Here is a 21,919-nt window from a genome sequence, read left to right as displayed (position 1 = left end):
TGGTACCCAGTGTTGTATGTTCGGGGAAATGGTTTATATATGTGGAAAAAGGGCCGCTATCCATAGGGTCCCCATCCTTCGAAACCTCTTGTAAGTGAACCTGGGTTTCCAAGGATGCTAGGTTCCACTATATATCTTTTCATTTGCTTACGTTTGATGTTGACGGTGAAAGAGCAGCGCGCGTTGTTTCCAGCCGCATCATCAACTTGATAATAAACCCGAGTGGTGCCGAGAGTGAACTTGTCCCCAGAGTTATGGGTGGGCGTCACCTTGACCACGCCCACATTGTCCGAGTATACAGGCTTGGGCCACGTGACTACCGCGCTAGAGCTGGTGACGGTTTCGTAGATGTCGTCTGGGCACGTGATTTTCGGGTTTTCTTGATCTGTGAGGGCAGATAAGGAACGAGATGGAAGTCAGATTCAAATCATAAGAACATCTTTGTGGGCAATCTGTCTGTCTGTCATGTTTGAGTGATTGGCCGCAATTAAAAGCATGTATGAATAATCTAGAATCACCTGGCTTCGGAGCGACGTGTGACTTAACGTACCATGTGAAGTATCAACGTAACTGTAAGCAGTGACGTGACTTAACATAATAATAATAGTTTATTGATGCCTCTAGCAGTTAAGAGCTGAATTACAGGCCATTTGCGCATTTAGAAAAGGAAAAACACTTATACTTGAAATTTTACAGTTACAAAGTTTTTTTAATCTATCGGTGCTTACAATCATTGGGTGGGAATTTCTTCCAGACCTCAGGCACATGTTATTAGTCGAGTGAACGACTCTGTTATTGATAAGCGGAAAGATGGGATTGTCCGGTTTGGTTTGTTTTACAAAGTTGGCACGTTTCTCTAACCGTCTCTGCTCTAAAGTTGTTAAGTTAGCTCTAACGAGAGCACCAAGATATGGCACATCAGGCCAAATTATGGCCATGGCTCTCTTTTGGATGTTTTCTAATGAGTTACACAAAAAATTAGGAAGACCGGCAAAAACAACCGATGCATACTCGGTGGAAGACCTAATGAGCGCGCAGTAAGCTTTTATGATTTCAGAAGGTGGAACACCACACTTTTTTAGATGGCGAATTGCATACAATCGTCTGTTGGCTTTCTTGACAATAGAGCCTGATGTATGACGTGACTGTCCGGTAATTACGTAACGCAGCGTACGAGGCGTGACTTGACGTATCAACGTAATTATCGATAGGACGTAATGTACTACGTGACGTATGACGTAACTGTCGGTAGTGACGTGACTTAACGTACCACGCGTGACGTAATAACTATCGATAGTGTTGTGACTTAATGACGTAACTGTCGATAGTGACGTGACATAACGTACCATGTGTCACGCGTTTCTGCTGGCAGTGACTTGACGTACCACGTGATGTATCACGTTAGTGGACGTACCGTTTACGATGACGTCGATAGAGCAGCTTGCGCTTCCAGCCGAGTTACTGACTGAAAAGGTGATCTTAGTTTGTCCCACGGGATACGCGTAATTTGCGGTTGCGTACGTCGGACTGGTGGTCATGCCTTGTATGTTAGACCTTGGTAACTTCCACAGGGAGCTCACGTCAGCAGTTTTCGCCCCTGTTTTGAGATCCACAATTATGTCGAAGGGGCAGCTGATCCATGGTTTGGGCACGTCTACAAAAATTTAAGCGCATATAAGGCTACCGCAATCGGTCCCCTTACCATTAATATTACAAAGTTACGTGCATTTAGTGTAAGAATGGGCGGGACGTTATCCGTTTCACCATCTTCACCCCATTCCATCTCCCACATCATCTGCCCCCTCAACCCGACCCATCACTTTGTGACCACCATACATCACAATAAAAAAACATATACCTCCAAATTAAGATGGCGACACGGTTCTGTTCTGCGTCAGTCTATCAATTGCAAGAGCTGGTCTCGAAATTTTAAGAAAATATCGGGGGCACAACCACGCCCCTAATGGTAATTTCCTTAGTACTTTTAAAATTATTTTGGGGAGGGTTCCCACCCACTGCTAGAGGCCTAATTATGTGTTCGTTTTGCTGCTCTATGATCTTTCCTCAAATCCTCGCATATACCCTTTGAGAATAACCAGCTGACTCAATCTTCCCAATCTTCCCCCACTATATCCCCCTCGTCCTTTATATCACATAGTAACGTACAATTAGTGCACGTAGGGGCGCCACTCCATGCCACACCCCATCTCCCCACACTAGGCGACGCCACTCCATGCCACACCCCATCTCCCCACACTATACACCCCTCGTCCTTTATATCACATAGTAACGTACAATTAGTGCACGTAGGGGCGCCACTCCATGCCACACCCCATCTCCCCCCACTATATCCCCCTTGTCCTTTATATCATATAGTAACGTACACTTCGTGCACGTAGGGGCGACGCCACTCCACGTCTCGTCCGCTTGGCAAGTCCTTCGCGGGTTTCCACTCATCTCGTATCCCTGGTCACAGATGTAGTTACATATGCTTGTGTAGCTGGCCCCTTTAGTGCCACAGAAGTCTGGGTAAAACTTCGCATTTGGGATCGCAGTCAGCTTTGGGCACTGTTTGCCTGTTTGGTAGAATCGAAGGCCTTATGAGCGAACTTGTGAAGACAAATATATTTTAACAGTTACTCTTTTGTTCATACACGGGCTATAGGATAATCTGACTCCGAAATGAAGTCTAATGTCTTGTCAGTGTTGAATAAGCACGTATTCCTACTTTGACTGGATGTATTTGCCTTGATTTAGCGAGTAGATAATATAAAATAATGGGAAAGAGCGCTGGGGGTCGAGGTGGTCGAGTTACTCATTTACCAGGTGACCGGGGTAGTAATACGTGCTTATTCAACACTAACAAGACATTAGACTTCATTCCGGAGTCAAATTATCCTAGAGCCCGTGGTTCACAAAATACACAATTTACACCGCTTTCGTGGGCTACCAGCTCCGACCACGATCACGAATCCCCGATTAAATTGACACACAAGCTCTGTATTAGGTAATTAAACAAGCTAAACCGTGCAACCCACATGGAAGACATGATGCACTAGCTTATATATATTTCACGTCATCTTCCACGTCATCCCTTAGTATCACTTTGCACGTTCAAACGGACGTTTCTGCACAGGAGGCTAAAGGACGATCGATGCGTCCATCCAACCGAGTAACATACAGGTCCTTCCAAAAATTCTTAAATGCTTTGCAATCACGAGTTTTAAAAAAACGGACGTGCACTAAACTCGACTCAGCTTTTTTGCAATAACTTCAATACAATTATTAAATTTAAAAGGTGTAAAAGCGTTCGCTAACTCGATTATACCATGCCCATCGTTGTACAGAGCTTTATTGTTGCACGGCTGCTGTCACATAATACCATTGTCTATATCGTGATTATACCGTGTTGAAAACATCATGCCAATATATATACTGTCTCTATAGCGTAGCATAACCCCAATCTCTATTATAATCCTATCCCTACTTACGAACACACTGAGGCTGGGTGCCTTCCCACACTCCTCGCGCTCCACAGGTCACGGTGTGTGCACCGGAGTCTGCCAACTTGTATCCATTGTTACAACTGTAGGTACAAGTATTCCCAAAAGCATTGGCATTAGCCATTTGACATCGATCAGGCTTCACTTGGCCTCCAATCGGCGTGACTAACGGGCTACACTTGATGGCTGTGTAAGCAAAAGAACGGACCATGGGTAAAGGGTTTCTGCAGCGGCGTAGCCAGGACTTTTAACAGGAGGGGGCCCAAAAAAGCCATTTTGAGGCATATTCTCCTGTGTTTTAGATAATGTCTCATACATTTACTGTATTTTTGGCAGCTAGGAAAGGGGTCCTGGGCCCCCTGGCCAACCCCCCCCCCCCCCCCCCCCCCTGGCTACGCTCCTGTTCTGGTCGTCAATTTGTTGTCATACTAGTCAAATATCCAACGGCTGATTTAGGGTAGGCACAGTTATTTTCTTTTGAATTTGAGAAATAAACACAGATTTAGATTGTTATTTCGAGATTTCGTCACATTAATCCTCCCAATAATCGAATAAAGACAATACCAAAGGCATATCTGACAACAGCTTGTATTATTATTGTATACTGATTATCGTCCTCGATCAATTTAATACCATTAAACACGACAATCATCATCCTTACCAAGATCATCTATCACCATCAAAACCATAACCACCACCATTACTCACACAATTATCACCATAAACACTGTCACTATCGCCACCACCATAAGGAACACCACCAACAACACCACTATTAGCACCATCATCATCAGCACCACTATTATCACCATAAACACCACCACTACCACTATTAGCACTACCATCACCACCACCACCATTAGCACCATCACCATAAGCACCATCACCACCCCCACAATTATTACCACTACTATTACCACCATTAGCACCACCACCACCACCACCACCACCAATAACACCACCACCACCACCAATAACACCATCACCATTAGCAGCAGCAGCAGCACCACCACCACTAATAACACCACCACAACCACCACCATTAATAACACCACCATCACCACCACCACCACCAATAACACCATCACCAATAACACCATCACCATTAACATCACTACCATCATCACCATTTCCGCCACCAACATTAGCAACACCACCATCACCACCATTAGCACCACTACCACCATTACCACCATTAGCACCATCACCACCATTATTACCACTACTATTACCACCATTAGCACCACCAGCACCAACACCACCACCACCACCAATAACACCACCACCAACACCACCAATAACACCATCACCATTAGCACCACTACCATCACCACCATCACCACCACCAGCACCAATAACACCACCACCATTAGCATCACTATCATCATCACCATTACCGCCACCAACATTAGCAACACCACCATCACCACCATTAGCACCACTACCATCACCACCACCCCCACCACCACCAATACCACCACAACCACCACCACCACCACCACCACAACCAATAACACCACCACCACCACCACCACCAAAAACACCATTACCATGAGCACCATCACCAATAACTCCATCACCATTAGCATTATCACCATTAGCACCAGCATCACCAATAACACCATCACCATTAGCATCACCACCATTACCGCCTAGCACCACTACCACCACCATTACCCTCGCCGCTGTCATGATAACAAACACCGCTATCGCTGTCATTAGTTAAAATATACTGACAAGCATCATGCATCATCATCATTGTCATAATCAATGTGCTATTAACATGCAAATGTTTCATTACTTACGTATACAATCCTTGGCGCTAGCCCCCTGATGGTAGCCAGACTTGCACTTGCACCTGAAGCCACCAAATGTATTCTCACACTCAGACACAGCCTGGTCACAGATGTTCAAGTTCCATTCTTGACACTCATTGACATCTAGACAATAATAAATTACAGAGTATAAGGTGAATAAAAACTACTCTTACTCCTCTTAAAAAAACAACAACAAATCATTAGCAACGCAAACAGCAAATGGCGAATGGCAAACTGCATTCGATAAAAAACCATGGATATCATGTTATGTGTCTACCAAAAGTAGAGGATATGTATTTAAAGTGGGTCATCAATTGCCATTTGGCATTCGCCCTGACAACGTTTTTTTGAAATATGAAAGGTATATCTTTGAAAGGATACAATACACCAAAAACTAGAGTTGCGAACACGACTATTTGGGAATCTTGAATTGTTTTCTATCTGCGACTACTACTTGTTTCAACTTTCCTCGCGTACTAAGAAAATAAGTCAGAACACTATGCTTGTTTGAAAAACACAAAGGGTGACTTGCGGTGTAACTGGAATGGACAGTGATCTTTTTCCATTGGGAGATCCGTGATCATCTAACACTAAAAGTTACCAAAGATCTACACACAGACATAATTCTTACCTTCACAGACGAGGCGGGGCGACTTTAAAGACGGTTTAAATCCCTGCCTGCATTTGCACGTGTACGACCCTACTGGCTGGTTCACGCATTCAGATGTTTGGTAGTCACACTCATGAAATGTCATGCACTCGTTGACATCTGCCAACACGACCAAATATACCAATATAAGCACAATAACACACAAGTTGTGATCACGAACCAGCATACAGAATATGATACCCAAACACTGGAACGACTACTTTTTCTATTTAGACGAAAAAGTGCACAAATTTGAGAGTTCTTCGTATAAAGGAACATCTTTGGAGAACATTAAAGAGTTGGAGAAAGCCACTTCTAGCAGACAACCACCACTAACACCAACACGACAAGGCACAGTTTCACTGGTTAGATCTCGATAGTGCATAACATAACATAACATCTTTTATTCGATGACATTATATCTAAAATCACGAGCATATTTGAGGTCATTCAAAAAGAACTGTGTGGTTAATTTGGTTATTCTGCATGGTTTGGACGTTTTGAACTTTCTGAAATGAAGCTAAAAATATCTTCCTCTTTGTGCGACACGCGCTACCTTGGCCACCAAGACAAAGTTTTAAGAAAGTAAGCGAATCAGATAATCTATGTGTAAAAATATGGGAAATTATTCAGCTTGAGAGCTGCACAGTTTTTATTAAAACGATTTTCATAACTTCAACGCAGGCTGGCGAGCGAGGTTCAAGTTTCTCGCAGCCTTATTGGCCTATTTCACAAAACTTTCAAAGTGACAACGGTAGCACGCGTCGCATGGTAAAACAAAATGTGTATATTTTTTGACGAACATATGGTTTTAAATACCACGATACAACGTTTCTCGCAGCCTTATTAGCCTATTTTACACAACTGTCAAAATGGCCACGGTATCGCGCGTCGCATGGTAAAAATATGACCATTTTGTGACGACACAAATGGCCTGTGTTACCTTTACATCTGTGGGGCCCATCCGCCTCGTACCCATCCGGGCACTTGCAGTAGTAGGAGCCCACTGTGTCCATGCACACGGCTGGGGAAACGCATGGCCTGTTTTCTTGGCACTCATTAATATCTACAATAACATATAATAGCACAAACCGTGAAAAAAAATTGTCAGCCTAAAGGCAAGTAATGTAATGTGAGAAAATACGACAAACAAATCAGACAAACAACATATAGTTTTTATTTCGACATAATCAAACCAGAAACGACGCGGCACGGGTTTTGTTTTGCAACGATGCAACGCATCGAAGAAATGATACCCAAATTGTTGATGATGATGATGATCATGTTATGATGATATAAACAACGGCGGTTATCATAATAATATTGGTCGCTTAACAAAGGGCACCACTGTACATCTTACTCACTCTTGCACCTCTTGGAACCAGCTGTCAAAGGCTTGAATCCGAGGTTGCACTCACATCGGTAAGACCCAACAGTGTTCACGCACTTATCTTGGCATCCGTGATTTGGTTGAGCGCATTCGTTTATGTCTAAAAATAATACAATACCCTCACATGTTAGATTCATCTAAGTCCAAGTGGAGGCAGTGATGGTTGTTCTGGTAATTATAAAGGTGATGATGTGGAAATTATATTGGAAATATTTTGGGTGTTGGTGATAATAAAAATGATTATGATGGTGGCGATTATTATAATGATAATGGTGGCTATGATCTTAATCTTTAAAGAATTTAATTTTCACTAGCAAGCTAATCAATGACTTATGATGATCATGGTGATGATTATGATGATGATTATTATGACTATGAATAATGGTGATGATCATGATGATGATTATGATGATGATTATTATGACTATGAATAATGGTGATGATCATGATGATGATTATGATGATGATTATTATGACTATGAATAATGGTGATGATCATGATGATGATTATGATGATGATTATTATGACTATGAATAATGGTGATGTTGGTAGTTATTATTATGATGATAATAATGGCTAGATGATTATTGATTATGAAAATGATAATGGTGATGGTGATTATGATGATGATTAACATAATGATGATGGTAACTATGATTAGGAATGATAATAGCCATGATAATAATGATGATTATGATGATGATGGTGGTGGCAGTTACAATGGTATTAGTTGTGACTATTATTATGATCAGTGTGATCATGGTGATGGTAAAATGCTGGTGATAATAATAATTGATGATGGTGGTAGTGATGGTCAAAATATCAGGCTTAGACAGAAAACTCTCTTGGATAAAGGGTGATGATGGTGGTAATAATCAATTATTTTTGGCAAATTAATCTTTGTGCCTGATATATTGATAATCATCACCATAATCATTGCTATCATCACCATCGTTAAAATCATCCTATTTATGGCGGTTAAAGGATTTCAAATTTAATTTTTATTTTTATTCTTGCTTATTCTAAATACCATTGGTTACTCATATTTTAATCCCAAAGAGGAGTATTTCGTTACAGAAAAGGGAATGCTACAAGGAGGAAAAAAATAAGAAAATATCATGATTACCTTTGCAAACACCGTCACGTTTTTCAAAGCCTGGTTTACAGAGGCATTCATAAGTGCCAGGAAGATTATAACATTTTCCATCCACCCCGCAGATGCTGGGATTTTCATTACACTCGTTGAGATCTACAAAAAAAACCCATAAAAGATGGTCATTGTAACCATAGTAATACAACATGTGCTTTCAACAAAGTATCAAATGACATGTAACCAAGGCAACAGACCACCCCTCCGTGTAGTTAACAAATACATTTCCTTGTGCCATAGACCAAAATTCTAGACCAAAATTCATGTTGTGATGTCATCTGTCTGTCTAAGACGAACGCTCAGATTTGCAGACTTATACATTTGCAGGCATACGCATAGATTAACTGACGCACAAATTGGCAGACGCAAAAATCGTCAGACGCACAAATTGCCAGACGCACAGATTGACTAACGCACAGATTGGCACTGCGGTGATCCTAGATACTAAAATTTCTTAGATACTAAACAGATATTAATCAGAAACTAAACAGATACTAAACAGAAACTAAAAGCGGGGCGGGGGTAATTGTTGATAACAAAAAATATTCAAAATTACCAATTTCTGCATAGAATTAGAGAGTTGTACGGCTGTAAATAAGTCAAAATAATTTTACAGCGATTTTCTCGCTATTTAGTGGATTTTAGGCAAAATTTCTATTTCAGTCATCACTAGCGTGAAATATTCAAATGGCGATCGCACACATACACATAGTATAATACAACTGAATAAAAAATATACGGGGGAACGAATTTGGATTGGTTTGTATAAATAGCAGCTATGTAGGAATAAATAGCAGCTAAGGTAAGAACATTTTTTTTCCGTGTTTGAACAGATCAGAAACTGGCCCAAAAGCTGATGCAGATCTCAAAAAAAAAAATTCCCCTTCTTTCGGATGATTTGATTTTATTCCGGTCTTATTCCGGTCAATTCGAGTCCAGTTTATATTTAAGGATACCGTAGACCCAAGCGGTAATTACCCCAATCGTCCCGGCAAAATCGCTCGCGCTCGAGTCGGATTAAAGCAAATGCCAACAAACTGTATATCAATTTAAAGCTTATTGATTGTACTTTCTTCCTAAGATAATCGTTTTTTTTTATACGCGCTCAATTTTGAGTGCTTTTGCCTGGTCCGAAGTGCGAAATCGACCACTTTTAAACATGCGAATTATTTATACACACCAAAAGCGCGTAACCTCCCGGGATCTGCTTTATATCTTTCGTCATGTACTGAACTGACAAACCGTGTCTACATTTGACGTCACACAGCCTCGTTGATTAATAATCAAGGGTCAAAGTTAGGCGTGGAATAATTTTGCTTCTTTGGCTACAACGCGCTAATTAAGTCCGTAGCAAAAAAAGCTATTGATTATCCGCGGCACGGTGTGACAGAACAATATCTATACTAGACGCTTGCCAAGTTGCGCAGGAATCGGGCGGTTAGAAGTGTACCTTTAATTCACATATATAGAGTAAGATGGGGTGAAATTTGATTGCGAGATATCGGGGACTGAAGTTATGTAAACATTAGAGGCAGCGTGACAGTAATGACAGACGAAGAGCAAATAGAGCCGCGTATGGCAACCAATCACATTGCACACTCTACACGCAGCGGGAAAACTCTTAGGCGCTCAAATGTCATAGCGCTAGTCGTGCAAGTGAAGGAAGATGCCTAGACCGAAGCGAGCTTGCACAAAAGAAAAGAAGACCGCGAACGGAGACAACTCTATGTTTTGGGCTTTCTTCCTCGCTTAGCCTTCTTCGAAGGAAGCCGAGGATCCTTACTTAATCTTGGCGTAGTTTACAACTATGCAAAGTTTAGAGTAAACGCATATAAAGTTAATATAAATACGGATAAATCTTGGATAAAACGTCGATAATGATACTGACGCGCTTGTATGCTAATTAGGGGGAAAAGCTGTAAAACTAAGTTCCCCAGATGTTGATCGCGGGACTTTGAGCTAAGTAAACAGGATTATGGGATTATTGACGCCTTCGAGAATAACGCTACACTCGTTCGAATTAGATTTTTCTTGAATATCTGGCGGAGTATTTAAGATTTTGGTGGTATTTTTTGCTAACATCTAGAGTATGCCTATTGTCATCGAATGGCATAATAAAAAAATTCACCCGAAATGAAGCCATTTGGGTCGGCGGTATCGTTAACTCTCCGCAATTGTTGCGCTGTAGCGCAGCTAGCGTGACTTCTAAGCTTCACCATCGACAACATTCATTGTCGGCACCCAGAAGTAAACGTTTTCTGTTAGAAAACTTAATAACTTAGCGCTAAATCGGGATAGAAACGTTTAAGAAATGAATATTATAGTTATTTCCGCCTAATAAAGCGCCTAAACCAGAAACCAGACAAAATATTCTAATCAGACATTAGTCTAGGATCCACACAAACTACAGAAGTTGCCGTAAATTATTTAAGAAACCATAATTAGAATGCCTTTCCATAGATTCCAGCTGATTTTACTCGGTAAATCAGAGACCGTCTTTAGTATCTGATTAGTATCTGAGGGATTAGCATTGGCAGACGCACAAATTGCCAGACGCACAAATTTCCAGATGCATAGATTGACTAACACACAAATTACCAGACGCACAAATTGGCAGACGCAAAGTTGTTTAATGCACCAAGAATTTTTTTTTTATTGAACAGCGAGCGCATGTCAAACTCGGAATTTGAAGGTTTATATATATTCAAATCCTTGAATCACTGGCCGGTTGTATTTTTTCAGAGCGCACATTTTACTGACGCTGTTTTAAAAAAATAGAAAAATAGAATGCTCTTCGCAGTTCACATTCACAAGAACGGGTTAGGATTTAACTATAACAAAGGTCGAAAAGATTTAACAATGCCACAGTAATGGTGTCGTGTAATGAAAATGAGAGCACGGAAAAAAATGATACGTGAGAAAATATACCACGTAATACACACATTTCGTCTAAATCGCGATAAGTATCACGTGATGTCACGGAGACACTATCACACCCAAAACCCACTGACCTTCACAGTATCCGTTTTTTTTTTTAGTTCCTGGCTGAGGTTCACAGGAAGAGACTGTAAAAAAAAGTCACGAATTGATTATCATTTGCTCACTTGTTTGCTGAAGTTAGCTAGTTCATCATGGTTGATCATTGTGTTAATGGTAGCATGTACCTTTCATGCGATGACCGGTTGAATCGATCCAGTCTCCATAGTCGATCTTGCTCCAAATACCACCATCTCCAACTTTGACCTGAAAATGGATATCGATAAATCTCTTAAATGTGTGCTATCTGGGAGGGAGTAGTCGAAGTGACTGACGAAAAGAAACGATTAGAAACCATAAGAAAACTTGTTCCCTTCGTCATCGGTTAATAACAAAATTAAACCTTAAAAAGACAAGTGAAGTTTTATAAACATTAAAAATATCAATCCCCCCTATAAAAAAAGTACTGATGACCCTTTTAAACCTAAAAAACACTTTTGACTATCCCCCCTGTTTGTACAATTAAACCAGGAAACGTCGGTAAACGTTGGGACGAGTAATACTTACGTATTCAAGGTGCCATTTATCATCAATGACATATGCTTTTTCTCGGCGCATGGTGATAGATGTAATTTTCCCGACATCAGAAGTATCGATGATAAATTTATCAAGACTGAAATTTGACGATAACGTTGTTATAGTGAAATAGAATGTACTTCAGGTGTAGTCTGTGTGGGGCTCTTGGTCTCGAAGAGGGGGGGGGGGAAGGGGGGGACTCGATAAAGCATTAACTGTAGGTGACAAACTAACCCTCATCCGCCCACATTTTTGACCTCTCAGGATGTCAGCAGGAACTTTATAATACAGTAATATTATCAAATATTATTCGTGTCTACCTCTATTTCAAATAAGGTTGCACAAAGCATACACGGGTTTAGAAAGCTTTAGCATTCTTGTTTATGTACCTCTAAACGTTTACACGGCGTTCAGAGAAATGGATTCAGCCATTTATACGTTACATATGAACCACTGCGGGTTACGATACATTGATTCGCGATAGGTGTATACTTACTTTCCTTTCTCGAATCTGTCTCCAGGGCCAGAAAGTTGATGAAAACCGGTTTCAACAGTTTTACCGTCCTTTATACCAGTAACACTGATAAACACGTTGTCATTCGTGCCAAACCCACGGTGAAAGGACCCATCGGTGGTTTTCGTCCAAACGTCGTACCCTGCGGCCACACAAATTTAGCCTTTCAAAAAACGTTGTCCAGAGCGACACGCGCCCTTACCACAACGCAGCATGCGCAAAACGAATCGTTTAGACCATAACGCGGCTTCGCCATGATACAGGTTAAGTCTAAACATGTTGCTCTGTCATTTGAGATAAATGTTTTAAATGCATTCGAAATCATGTTGTTTGTAGAATATTGGCAGGTAAACAAATCTTCCCAGACTGCCTCGCGGTCTTGGCACGTACGCTTACGCTCTCTCATATGGACAACGTTTCTTAAAAAAGCTATATACAATATCACATAGTCAAAACAGTAAAAACTGTAAAAAACAGTAATGCGATACGACCAAACACTTTATAAGCGAAAGAAAACGAAAAAGGTCAAGAAGCAAAGATAAGTGCTTGCACGAGTGTGTAAATCGCAAAGACAAGCCGAGAAAGGTCAAGGCAAAGACAAGCCGAGAAAGGTCAAGGCAAAGACAAGCCGAGAAAGGTCAAGGCAAAGACAAGCCGAGAAAGGAGACAGCTCCGCATTTCGCGACAGTTTAATTCCGGCGGAAACCTCGACCTAAAAAAGAATCTACCTTATTACACTTAATTTTCGCAAAGTCAAAATTTCGCGATTTTGAGATGGCGATATTTCGCGACAATTTATTTGCGCGATTTTCCTATTTTCGTAAAAAGCATAGATCACTTTATTTTCGCGATTTTAGGATAATAAATCAAGCAAAACATGTGGAATTAAAATGTGCTGTTATTATCAAAACTGAAACAATTCGTAACAAAAAGATGCGTGGGCTAAATTTAGTCTCATAAAAATCAATAAATAAAAGTCCAACTCAACCCCTTACCGTACTATATTTACATTAGATGACTAAATAGACAAGGTGTTTCCATAAAGCTTATTAAATGGCCAATATTCCCCCAAAGGCTACTTGTGTACTAACTCAATTTTCGCGCATCCTAATTTTCGCGTCTATTTATTTTCGCGAATCTTTTAAAATCGCGAAATTCGCGAAATTAAAGTGACGCGAAAATTGAGTGTAATAAGGTATTAGACTCCGCGCTATTAAATCTTTTTTTTTAATTATCAGTCACATTCTCGAAGAAACATTTAATGTACACACTGTTTCCTACTATTTTGATATAAGTTTTACATTTCCGTTAAACTTCATCGAAGATTGCTTCGTAATTGACCGAAAGTAAACTGGTGCGAATGTCTCTTTAAAAGGAGGGTAAATCGCTCAAAAGTTGAAAATCTCTGCAACATTTCTTAGAGAAAAGCTTATGCCGCCATCATTTTATGCTAAGTGAGAGAAACTGTTTGATACCATTTTCAACACCACTGGTCACCATGGTTACCGATCACACCCATGTTAATCCGCATATACATCATTTAAGCCAACAGCTCTATCTCCTTAGGATTTTATGCATTCGTCAATTGAAACCCCCACCCCCATGGTCCCGGGGGAGGGTGGGGGGTTAGACTTTGACCCCGTACAAAACCGAGAAAAGCCCCCACCCCCTCGGGACAAAACAGCAGTTAAATGCCCCTACCCATTGGATGCAAACTATAGGCAACTACCCGACAACAAGTCATCTGAAATAAGCTTTTTTTATCCTTCAAAGCCAGTACACTTCAGCGAGTACATTTGTACCAATTACTATTAAGATAACAGTTACAAAAAAGATGGAAAATTAAATCATCTACATCTGGCATTTTTTTTTAATATTCGTTTTTGCACATGTCGCCGTGCAGCATGCCACATGCTGATAAATGGAATTGCTTGCTACAGAAGAAAAAGAGTCTCAAGCCAGAAACTAACATGATATTTGTGACACTATTCACTTGTCCCAAACCCCCACGGTGGGGATAAGTCTTAGAGTAAAAAACTGTCAATTCCCCCACCCACTCGGGACAGATTCTCGTTCAAATGTGCTCTAAACCCCCACCTTTACCCACACTTCCCCGGGACCATGGGGGTGGGGGTTTCAAATGAATAGTGCATTATAGTAATAAGTTCAAACATTCAGGTTTGTTAAGGAAACATAGGGCTGTGTCATGAACCTAAAATACATCAACAACTATGAATAATGGCCTTATTTAGCAGGCAATAACAAAATATGTGAATACCACACCATAGTTTATAATTACCTTGTTTATAATTGCCATGTTATTGACAGATGCATTACAAATTCTGTACGTTTCAAAAGTTCATGACATAGATATACCTCTTGAGCTACTTTCTGCAAGTTTCGTTTTATTCAGGTAAATATTATTTGAGTAAGTGATGTTAAGGCAGCACGGAATGACACACGCGTGTAATAATTTCACTTTTTCGTTTACTTCTTTATATCTAGCGGGGTAAAAAGAGAAACAAAAAATCTCGCAATAAATCGGTTTGATATAAGTTGAAAAATAGTTTATCTGTAGTTGAAGCTCCTCCTAAAACAAAACTTTCAGGTTGTTGCTATGTTTTATCAAATTTGTGCTTCAAGAGCTTGTGATTGGCCGAGAAAGATTAACTTGCAAATCAACCTTGCAAATCAACTTTTTGTATTGTTCAACCTACTAGAGCGCGCTTTCCGTGGCTTTTTGAACAAGTTCGTTTTACCGTGAGTAAAACAAAGGAAATTCACTAAAACATAAGATTACAAATAAGAGCTATCCATAAGGTCTTCCGTGCTACGTGGCGTACTAAAACCATTGCCACGCCTATGGCACCATTGATTTTTTATTTGTAAATATTTATCCAAGATTCATTAACTAGAGTCAACTAAATACGCAATCAAATAAAAGAAAAATGGTTTTCCATAAATACCTGAATGGTTTCACCCGTTTTATATAGTGTGACCATGTTTTTACTTCATTAGTTTGGTACTATATAAAATGTTTCATTATTTAGAGAGTTGTACGTACTTTTGCCTCGGCTTGACTGTATGAATACTGCAAAAGCAATGGCAACTAGATATAACTTTGCCATCTTATTGCGAGTGTAAAGTACAGAAGAGAGACCCAGAAGACTGTTGTTCGTTCTTGCCTTACGCTCCCAAAATAACCCCCAGTCACAATATTCAGCCCTATACCTTTTAACAGCTGTTTATTGGTTGCCGGGCAACCAATCACGTGAGAGAAGTCTATTTACCCAGGCGTCTTTGCGCACTAATCAATCGTGCGTATTTGATGAATTTAAACCAATGATCAGTTGGCTGAATTTCATATGATTGCTCTCAAGTTCACTCGCCGAAGACAGCTGAGACAATCAGTGGCCGTTATTGAGAGTTCATGAAACTATCCTTAACGCAGCGGCAAGCTATTGCTTATTAAAAGTATTTTCAGCTGCTTCGAAGTAATTCCAAATTACCTCAAAATATTTGTAACTATTTTGTAGATCTTGGTCAAGTGAAAACCTGCAAAATCCAAAGATAATATGTGCATCGGTTGTCCCCTTTGTGGATTCTCGGATCGATTTAATGTGCGACATAGTTAGGGTGTTTACAACTCCTCGAAAAAAAAAATACTGTATAGTTCTATGTCCTCCCCATCCCTCCAGCCATCCATTCCCTGGGCATACTCTGTAAAAACAACACAGCTAAGCGTGGATAGGGGCATGCACCACAATTGAATATTTGTTATGCAAGTTTCTGCACATAACTCTTTTCCTTGGTAACCCAAGAAAGGGGTCTAAACACCGTTAAGCCATCCCCTAGATCCGAAACTAAAATAACTGGATACTCTCCTTTGAAATGCCCCTTCTAGCGCAATGGTTAGATCACTTTTATATGGTCATGTAAAATCTCATTACCAGACTAATTTAATTTTTAATGAATCAGTGAGAACATAGATTAAACACGAATAAAAAACAGAAAATCGGTTACACAGATAATGACTATCAACATGTACTATATGTTGCTAAACAGTGTGGCTAAAACATTATACCCAAGCATAGTGTCAAGGTTAGGCAGTAATCAGAATTCTGCGATTCTAGTGATAAACAAACAAACAAAAAAACAGAGTAAACATTTATTCTCGCCATTCACTCGGCTCGATTGACAGCTAGTGTGGATTGCCTGTTTTGCCCGCGGCCGGACACAAGAAGACTGGTGCAGAAAGGATTTTTTTCAGTTCATTATAGTTCAGATAATCTAAATAGATATATATCTTTGTTCAATTGGTTGCATCTCTCGGGAACCTCATTTCTTGTTACCTTAAATACATAAGCTAAAGTAGTCATTAAAAATATTTCACAAATGGTCATTTGCATAAAGATAAGACATTGAAATGCAATCTGTCTGATAGATTTCAACCGTTTTGCGACAACGAGGAGAAAACACCACCATCCCATTATATTACTACACGAGGTAAGAACAGTGCTAAAAACATTAAAAGGAGTAAACGGCATTCCATTCCAAGTTAAAACTGGACTATTATCATATCATAAAACCTTCAAAACTCAGCACCTTTTTTTATTTAGCGTAATCACGAAAAGAAAGATTGACAGTTTGATAGATCGGACGAATAAACATTTTTTTTTTATTTCAATGGAAAACCCTTGACCCCAAGAGCGAAGCAGGTGTTTGTGAATAAATAAATGGTGGAAATCTCATCGCAAATTACAGGGAAACACTGAAACAGAAACTTTAACTTGAAACCTTCAAACTTTTCTCTCCAAAAAGTGTGAGTAAACCATCAAAATGTGCTCAAGCCAAGCTTTGTTAAACAAGGAACAAAAAAAATACGTTGCTAAATGATAGCCAGAGGAGCCATTTTTTTAATGAGTTTTGTAATTTTATGAGTTGAGTAGGCGTTCAAAGGCAACCACCAGATAATACTTTGAATAATTATGGTACATTTTCTAGGTAATCGTTTTATCTACCGCAAAGCTAAATTTATGTTTGCTTTGAAGAATATTGACACAAAAACGACATTTCTAATTCACGGTAATAGATATCATTGCTTGTATTAAGAAGTGTTGAGAAGAGCCGTTTTAAGAAATGATGTTTCAAACTTATGTTATTGTTTTATTTTTCACAGTAAGAAGAGAATGTCGACAACAAACGCACTCCTTCATCCGAGCCTTCTACACGTCGTGTGATTATACAAAATGAAAAACAAAACTCCAAAAACTAGTAGTCAGAAAAGCAAAGGGGATACTAAAGAAGCAAAAGCGGTGAAATGGGATTCTGAAACTCCAACCACGTTACTATGGGGACCAGTAGGACAAGAAAAAGATGACAGCAGTGAAAAGGAAATTCTAACTACTCAAACTACTGATTTTCATTTACCGCCATTGGAAATCAATCTGAGTCTTAGGTATGACCAGCAAGTTTCTAGCGCGGTTAGCAAATTAGATCGGTTGATTCAAACAGATGAACTTCCTCTGACACTGGCGGTTAAACTCACTAATGACGTGATTAAATTAGAGAGAGAATTCAGAGAAGAAAGGTTACTGAATGAAATCCGTATCAGACGAAAAGAATATGAGTTACACAAGAGAGCTTCGCTGAATCACAGAATGAAATGCCAGGGAGAAGTTTACTTCGGGCAAGAAACATCACGAATCGGTTTTTCGTACTTCAAACAGCTTTCAAGGAATGATGAAACACGACTGAATTCTCAGGAGAGTAGGAAAATTCCTTATGGGGCTTCGGTTAACGAGAAAAGATTTGATGAAAGACAGGAAAATGCTATCAGGAGAATGCAAGCGTTTGGAAGGCGCTATCCGAGCAAAAAGCAGGTATCAGCAAAGTTTGAAAGCAAGGCCACTTTTAGACACTAACACATACATCAGCAACTCTATCAATTAGTTCAAAGAAATTGAGACATTTCAATGCCTCGAAAAACATCTCTAACACAAGGCTAGAGTTTTTAATCCTAGATCGCGAATACAAGTCGGTAAGACCGCACAGTCGCAGGATCAACCGCCGTGCTTGCGTTTCGGAGAAGAGAAAAATCATAATTATTTTGCGGACACTTGCAGACGATTGTCTCACTTTGATTATAATTCTAGTCAGCGGGCTTATTTTCCATCACGAAATAGAGATACTATTGTCAAAAGAAGGGAAAAAACAACAATAAAAATTCACTGCCTAGGCGTAGACGATTGTCTCACTTTGATTATAATTCTAGTCAGCGGGCTTATTTCCCATCACGAAATAGAGATACTATTGCCAAAAGAAGGGAAATAACAACAATAAAAATTCACTGCCTAGGCGTAGAGCGTGTTTGTTTTGTTTTGTTATTAGGAGGGGAAGGAGGAGGGGATGGAGGTAGTTCTCCCTGAGCTAAAAAGAAGACCCTAAACCTTCCGAGCCACCAAACTAATCGATGATCCTGAATGGTTGTTTCTTGGTATGAGAGGCATTCATCACCATGGCAACAATGACATCTGTCACTTTGTAAGCCAATGATCAATCCTGAGAGGTTGGTGTCTTAGTCGATGTCTTTTAGCAAACTCCCGCTGCACCTTGTCGATGCTATTAAGAATTCCTGCATACTCCTCCTTCGGCCTTAGTTCTCCAGGGACAGGTTTTGCAGAATCATCAGTTTTCTTTTTTGGTTTACTCTCTTCCATCTTTTTTCTGAGTCTTTCTCTCTTGTTAAGAGGCGGTGGTGAGGGAAATCGGTGAAAATAGGTATAATTCACACGCGAGATTCTTTGTGAAAACCGTTTGAACGCCAAATCGCATCTCAACTCGAAATTTTTGTCAACGATAGCAGAGTCATCAACTTTATTTTTCAATTTCTTTTCAATGTTCAGTTGTTTCAAACACAAGGTTTCTTTTTCATCAAAAGGGATCGGCAAGGAGTTTTCAAAACTTTCTTGACAACCACCATTTGACGCTTTTGTCTCCTTTACATTTTGGCGACCTTCTACGTGTATGCCAATTGGCGGCAGTTTAACTGTTGCGTTGTCGACTTCAAATCTTTCTTCCTTTTTCGAGGCAGCCTCTGCAATAATCCCAGGCAAAATATTTACCTCACTTGTTTTGTTCTCTCTTGCACCTTTAATCTCTTCGTAATTGCCGAGGCTAATCTGAGGAAGCATGCTTGCGCATTTCTCTGTCTTCTCAGATTCACATTGAGCCATTCTGGGCCATCGACACAATTAAAAGCAAAACTCCTCGACGCCCTCTGTTTGCTCAGGTTTTACGAGCGTCACTTCAATCTCGCCCTAGTTGTTTTACGAGTGCTTCTCCCATCTCACCATAGTAAGTTTTTTTTTGTAGTAAACTCATCCGAGTGCAATGCCAACTAATCAACTAATGGGTGTTCGTCACTGCGCACCTGTACTAAATAGGCAGGGCTTTTAATTAGAATAACTCGGCTACTCGCCAATCGTTCGTAACATGGAAATTCATTGTAATACAAATTTGTAAATGGCTTTCTTATCTTATAGGGATTCTTGCATTTTAAATATTTTGCGAAGTATTGTCAATAAATTCCAACAGCTAAACTGCTTTCTGCTCAGTTTCTGTTTAAGTTTAGTTGATTCAAAACAATGTTTTTTCTTCAAACAAACAATGAAACTAAGCTAAAATAAACCAACAAATTGAAAAACAGCCTGCTGCGCAAACAAATTAACCAATTAAATGAAATCATTGTTTCACTTCGATTAGAATTCGGAACGTCAAACTTTTGAAAATTTTGATTGTTAAAAAAAACAACGCATGCAAAACAATCAGTTAAAAAGAACCTCAACAATGACCTGAAGCACTTGCAAATGCTTGGTCTATCGAGTAAAAATATAACAGTATACTGAATCTGAACGTTAACAAAATGTCATTACCCTTACATTTTTTTCACAAATGATAAGTCAGACCCATAGCCAGAACATTCAAAATTTAACAACTTCAGAACAGTAAGAGAGATCAACACTAGACATATTTTAGCATTTCAGTTTTTTAACGCCGTGTTGGCGAGTCGAAGAAACGTAAAACTTTAGAAAGATTAAACACCGGTGTGTCCCCAATCAGTCATCGCATAAGAAGAGACTTTGTAAGGGATTGTAAGGGTATCCCGGTGTTCCCGACCCCGTAAAAGCTCAAAGCTTCTTAAACGAATTTCTCAAACAAGTTATGGTGAAAATCTTTTGAGAGCTTAATAGATTATGTAGAGCGACGAAATGAACATTTTGAAACAAAAAAACAGGGTTACTCAGATCGGTTTTAGCGCAAAATCTAAACAAAACTTAGTTGTTTTCTTCAATTTCTAAGCAAAGCGTGTAATTTCACTTACGTATGCGCGCGCTAAATGACGCCGTACGACAACTTAAAAGTACAAGAGAATGTTAAAGAACTGTATATCCGGTAAAGTGTTTGGAGCCAGTTCTCTATAAAAACAAGAACAAAAATTGTCATTGAGAAATCAAACACAGCGCACGCTTTTGTTTGAATTGAAAAATAAAATTTCAAAAAATTGTACGCGCGCTCATTTGAAATGGCGTCATTCAGGTGAGCGCGCGGACAAACAACAAATTTGCAAAATTCATCACTTCAAAACCTATCTAATCCTCCGTTATTTTTCGTTTTGTTGTAAGAAAAGGCTAATAAATAGACTGTGTTTACTTCAATGTGTTTTCGGCCAATTTTGCTCTCTATTATAGCTTTCTGGCTTATCCATATGGAGCTCTGCCTTCAGTGAAGTGAAATGACGAATGACAGCTTGCCTTAGTCAATTCCCTTTTATGGTGCGCGTTCGTGTTTCAAATTATTAAGAGCACGCTTCTTTGAAATGTTAATCTTGTAACGCACGCTTTCTTGTTATGACGTCATTCTTGTGCGCATGCTTGTTTGCAATGAAGTCATTCTCGTCCGCGCGCTTGTTTGAAATTGTCATAATTGCGCGCGTTTGTTTGAAATGACTTCATTCTAATGCGCACGATTGTTTGTAATGATGTCATTCGTGTGTGCGCTTGTTTGAGATGACGTCATTTTTATGCACAGCTTGTTTGAAATGAATCATTTTTGTGAGCGCGCTTGTTGGAAAAGGTGTCATTCTTGTGCATGCGCTTGTTGGAAAAGGTGTCATTCTTGTGCATGCGCTTGTTGGGAAAGGTGTCATTCTTGTGCATGCGCTTGTTTAAAAGGTGTCATTCTTGTGCATGCGCTTGTTGGAAAAGGTGTCATTCTTGTGTATGCGCTTGTTGGAAAAGGTGTCATTCTTGTGCATGCGCTTGTTGGAAAAGGTGTCATTCTT

General features: G+C 39.7%; 3 protein-coding genes across 6 annotated transcripts in view; 1 reads left to right on the top strand and 2 right to left on the bottom strand.

The window, feature by feature from the left end:
* LOC5507452 (fibrillin-3) overlaps positions 1 to 21,919 on the bottom strand; it is a 33,458-nt gene that overhangs the window by 4,958 nt on the left and 6,581 nt on the right. Inside the window, exons 1-14 of one of the 2 annotated variants that reach the window (XM_048733718.1) lie at positions 15,641 to 15,794; positions 12,559 to 12,718; positions 12,054 to 12,159; positions 11,675 to 11,753; positions 11,522 to 11,575; positions 8,487 to 8,609; positions 7,334 to 7,459; positions 6,913 to 7,035; positions 5,952 to 6,089; positions 5,309 to 5,443; positions 3,492 to 3,689; positions 2,385 to 2,576; positions 1,415 to 1,654; positions 152 to 385 (exon numbers count right to left, since the gene is read on the bottom strand). In XM_048733718.1, the coding sequence (XP_048589675.1) occupies positions 152 to 385; positions 1,415 to 1,654; positions 2,385 to 2,576; positions 3,492 to 3,689; positions 5,309 to 5,443; positions 5,952 to 6,089; positions 6,913 to 7,035; positions 7,334 to 7,459; positions 8,487 to 8,609; positions 11,522 to 11,575; positions 11,675 to 11,753; positions 12,054 to 12,159; positions 12,559 to 12,718; positions 15,641 to 15,704 (1,972 nt within the window). In that variant the 5' untranslated portion in view covers positions 15,705 to 15,794. Of the gene's footprint in view, positions 1 to 151; positions 386 to 1,414; positions 1,655 to 2,384; positions 2,577 to 3,491; positions 3,690 to 5,308; positions 5,444 to 5,951; positions 6,090 to 6,912; positions 7,036 to 7,333; positions 7,460 to 8,486; positions 8,610 to 11,521; positions 11,576 to 11,674; positions 11,754 to 12,053; positions 12,160 to 12,558; positions 12,719 to 15,640; positions 15,795 to 21,919 lie in introns of those variants that run through there. The other variant, XM_048733719.1, reaches the window with a different exon arrangement.
* On the top strand, positions 16,869 to 18,819 carry LOC125573264. Of its 3 annotated transcripts, none has more exons than XM_048733722.1 (2): positions 16,869 to 17,082; positions 17,756 to 18,819. In XM_048733722.1, exon 2 carries the CDS (start codon positions 17,826 to 17,828, stop codon positions 18,498 to 18,500), a length of 675 nt encoding a protein of 224 aa, XP_048589679.1. In that variant the 5' UTR covers positions 16,869 to 17,082; positions 17,756 to 17,825; the 3' UTR covers positions 18,501 to 18,819. The 3 variants fall into 3 exon arrangements, with proteins under 3 accessions (XP_048589679.1, XP_048589678.1, XP_048589677.1); XM_048733721.1 differs by lacking the exon at positions 16,869 to 17,082 and adding an exon at positions 17,266 to 17,398; XM_048733720.1 differs by lacking the exon at positions 16,869 to 17,082 and adding an exon at positions 17,499 to 17,661.
* LOC125573265 lies at positions 17,509 to 20,409 on the bottom strand. Its single transcript, XM_048733723.1, has 2 exons — positions 19,804 to 20,409; positions 17,509 to 19,769 (listed from the first exon to the last, which is right to left on the bottom strand). Exons 1-2 carry the CDS (start codon positions 19,819 to 19,821, stop codon positions 19,113 to 19,115), a joined length of 675 nt encoding a protein of 224 aa, XP_048589680.1. The 5' UTR covers positions 19,822 to 20,409; the 3' UTR covers positions 17,509 to 19,112.

The sequence above is a fragment of the Nematostella vectensis genome, chromosome 10 (assembly GCF_932526225.1).
Source record: "Nematostella vectensis chromosome 10, jaNemVect1.1, whole genome shotgun sequence".
NCBI lineage: Eukaryota > Metazoa > Cnidaria > Anthozoa > Actiniaria > Edwardsiidae > Nematostella > Nematostella vectensis.
This window is presented reverse-complemented; position numbering and strand designations above follow the sequence as displayed.

What these genes read in the sequence shown, in the direction of transcription:
- LOC125573264 (XM_048733722.1), top strand. Translation starts at nt 17,826, where the DNA reads ATGAAAAACAAAACTCCAAAAACTAGTAGTCAGAAAAGCAAAGGGGAT.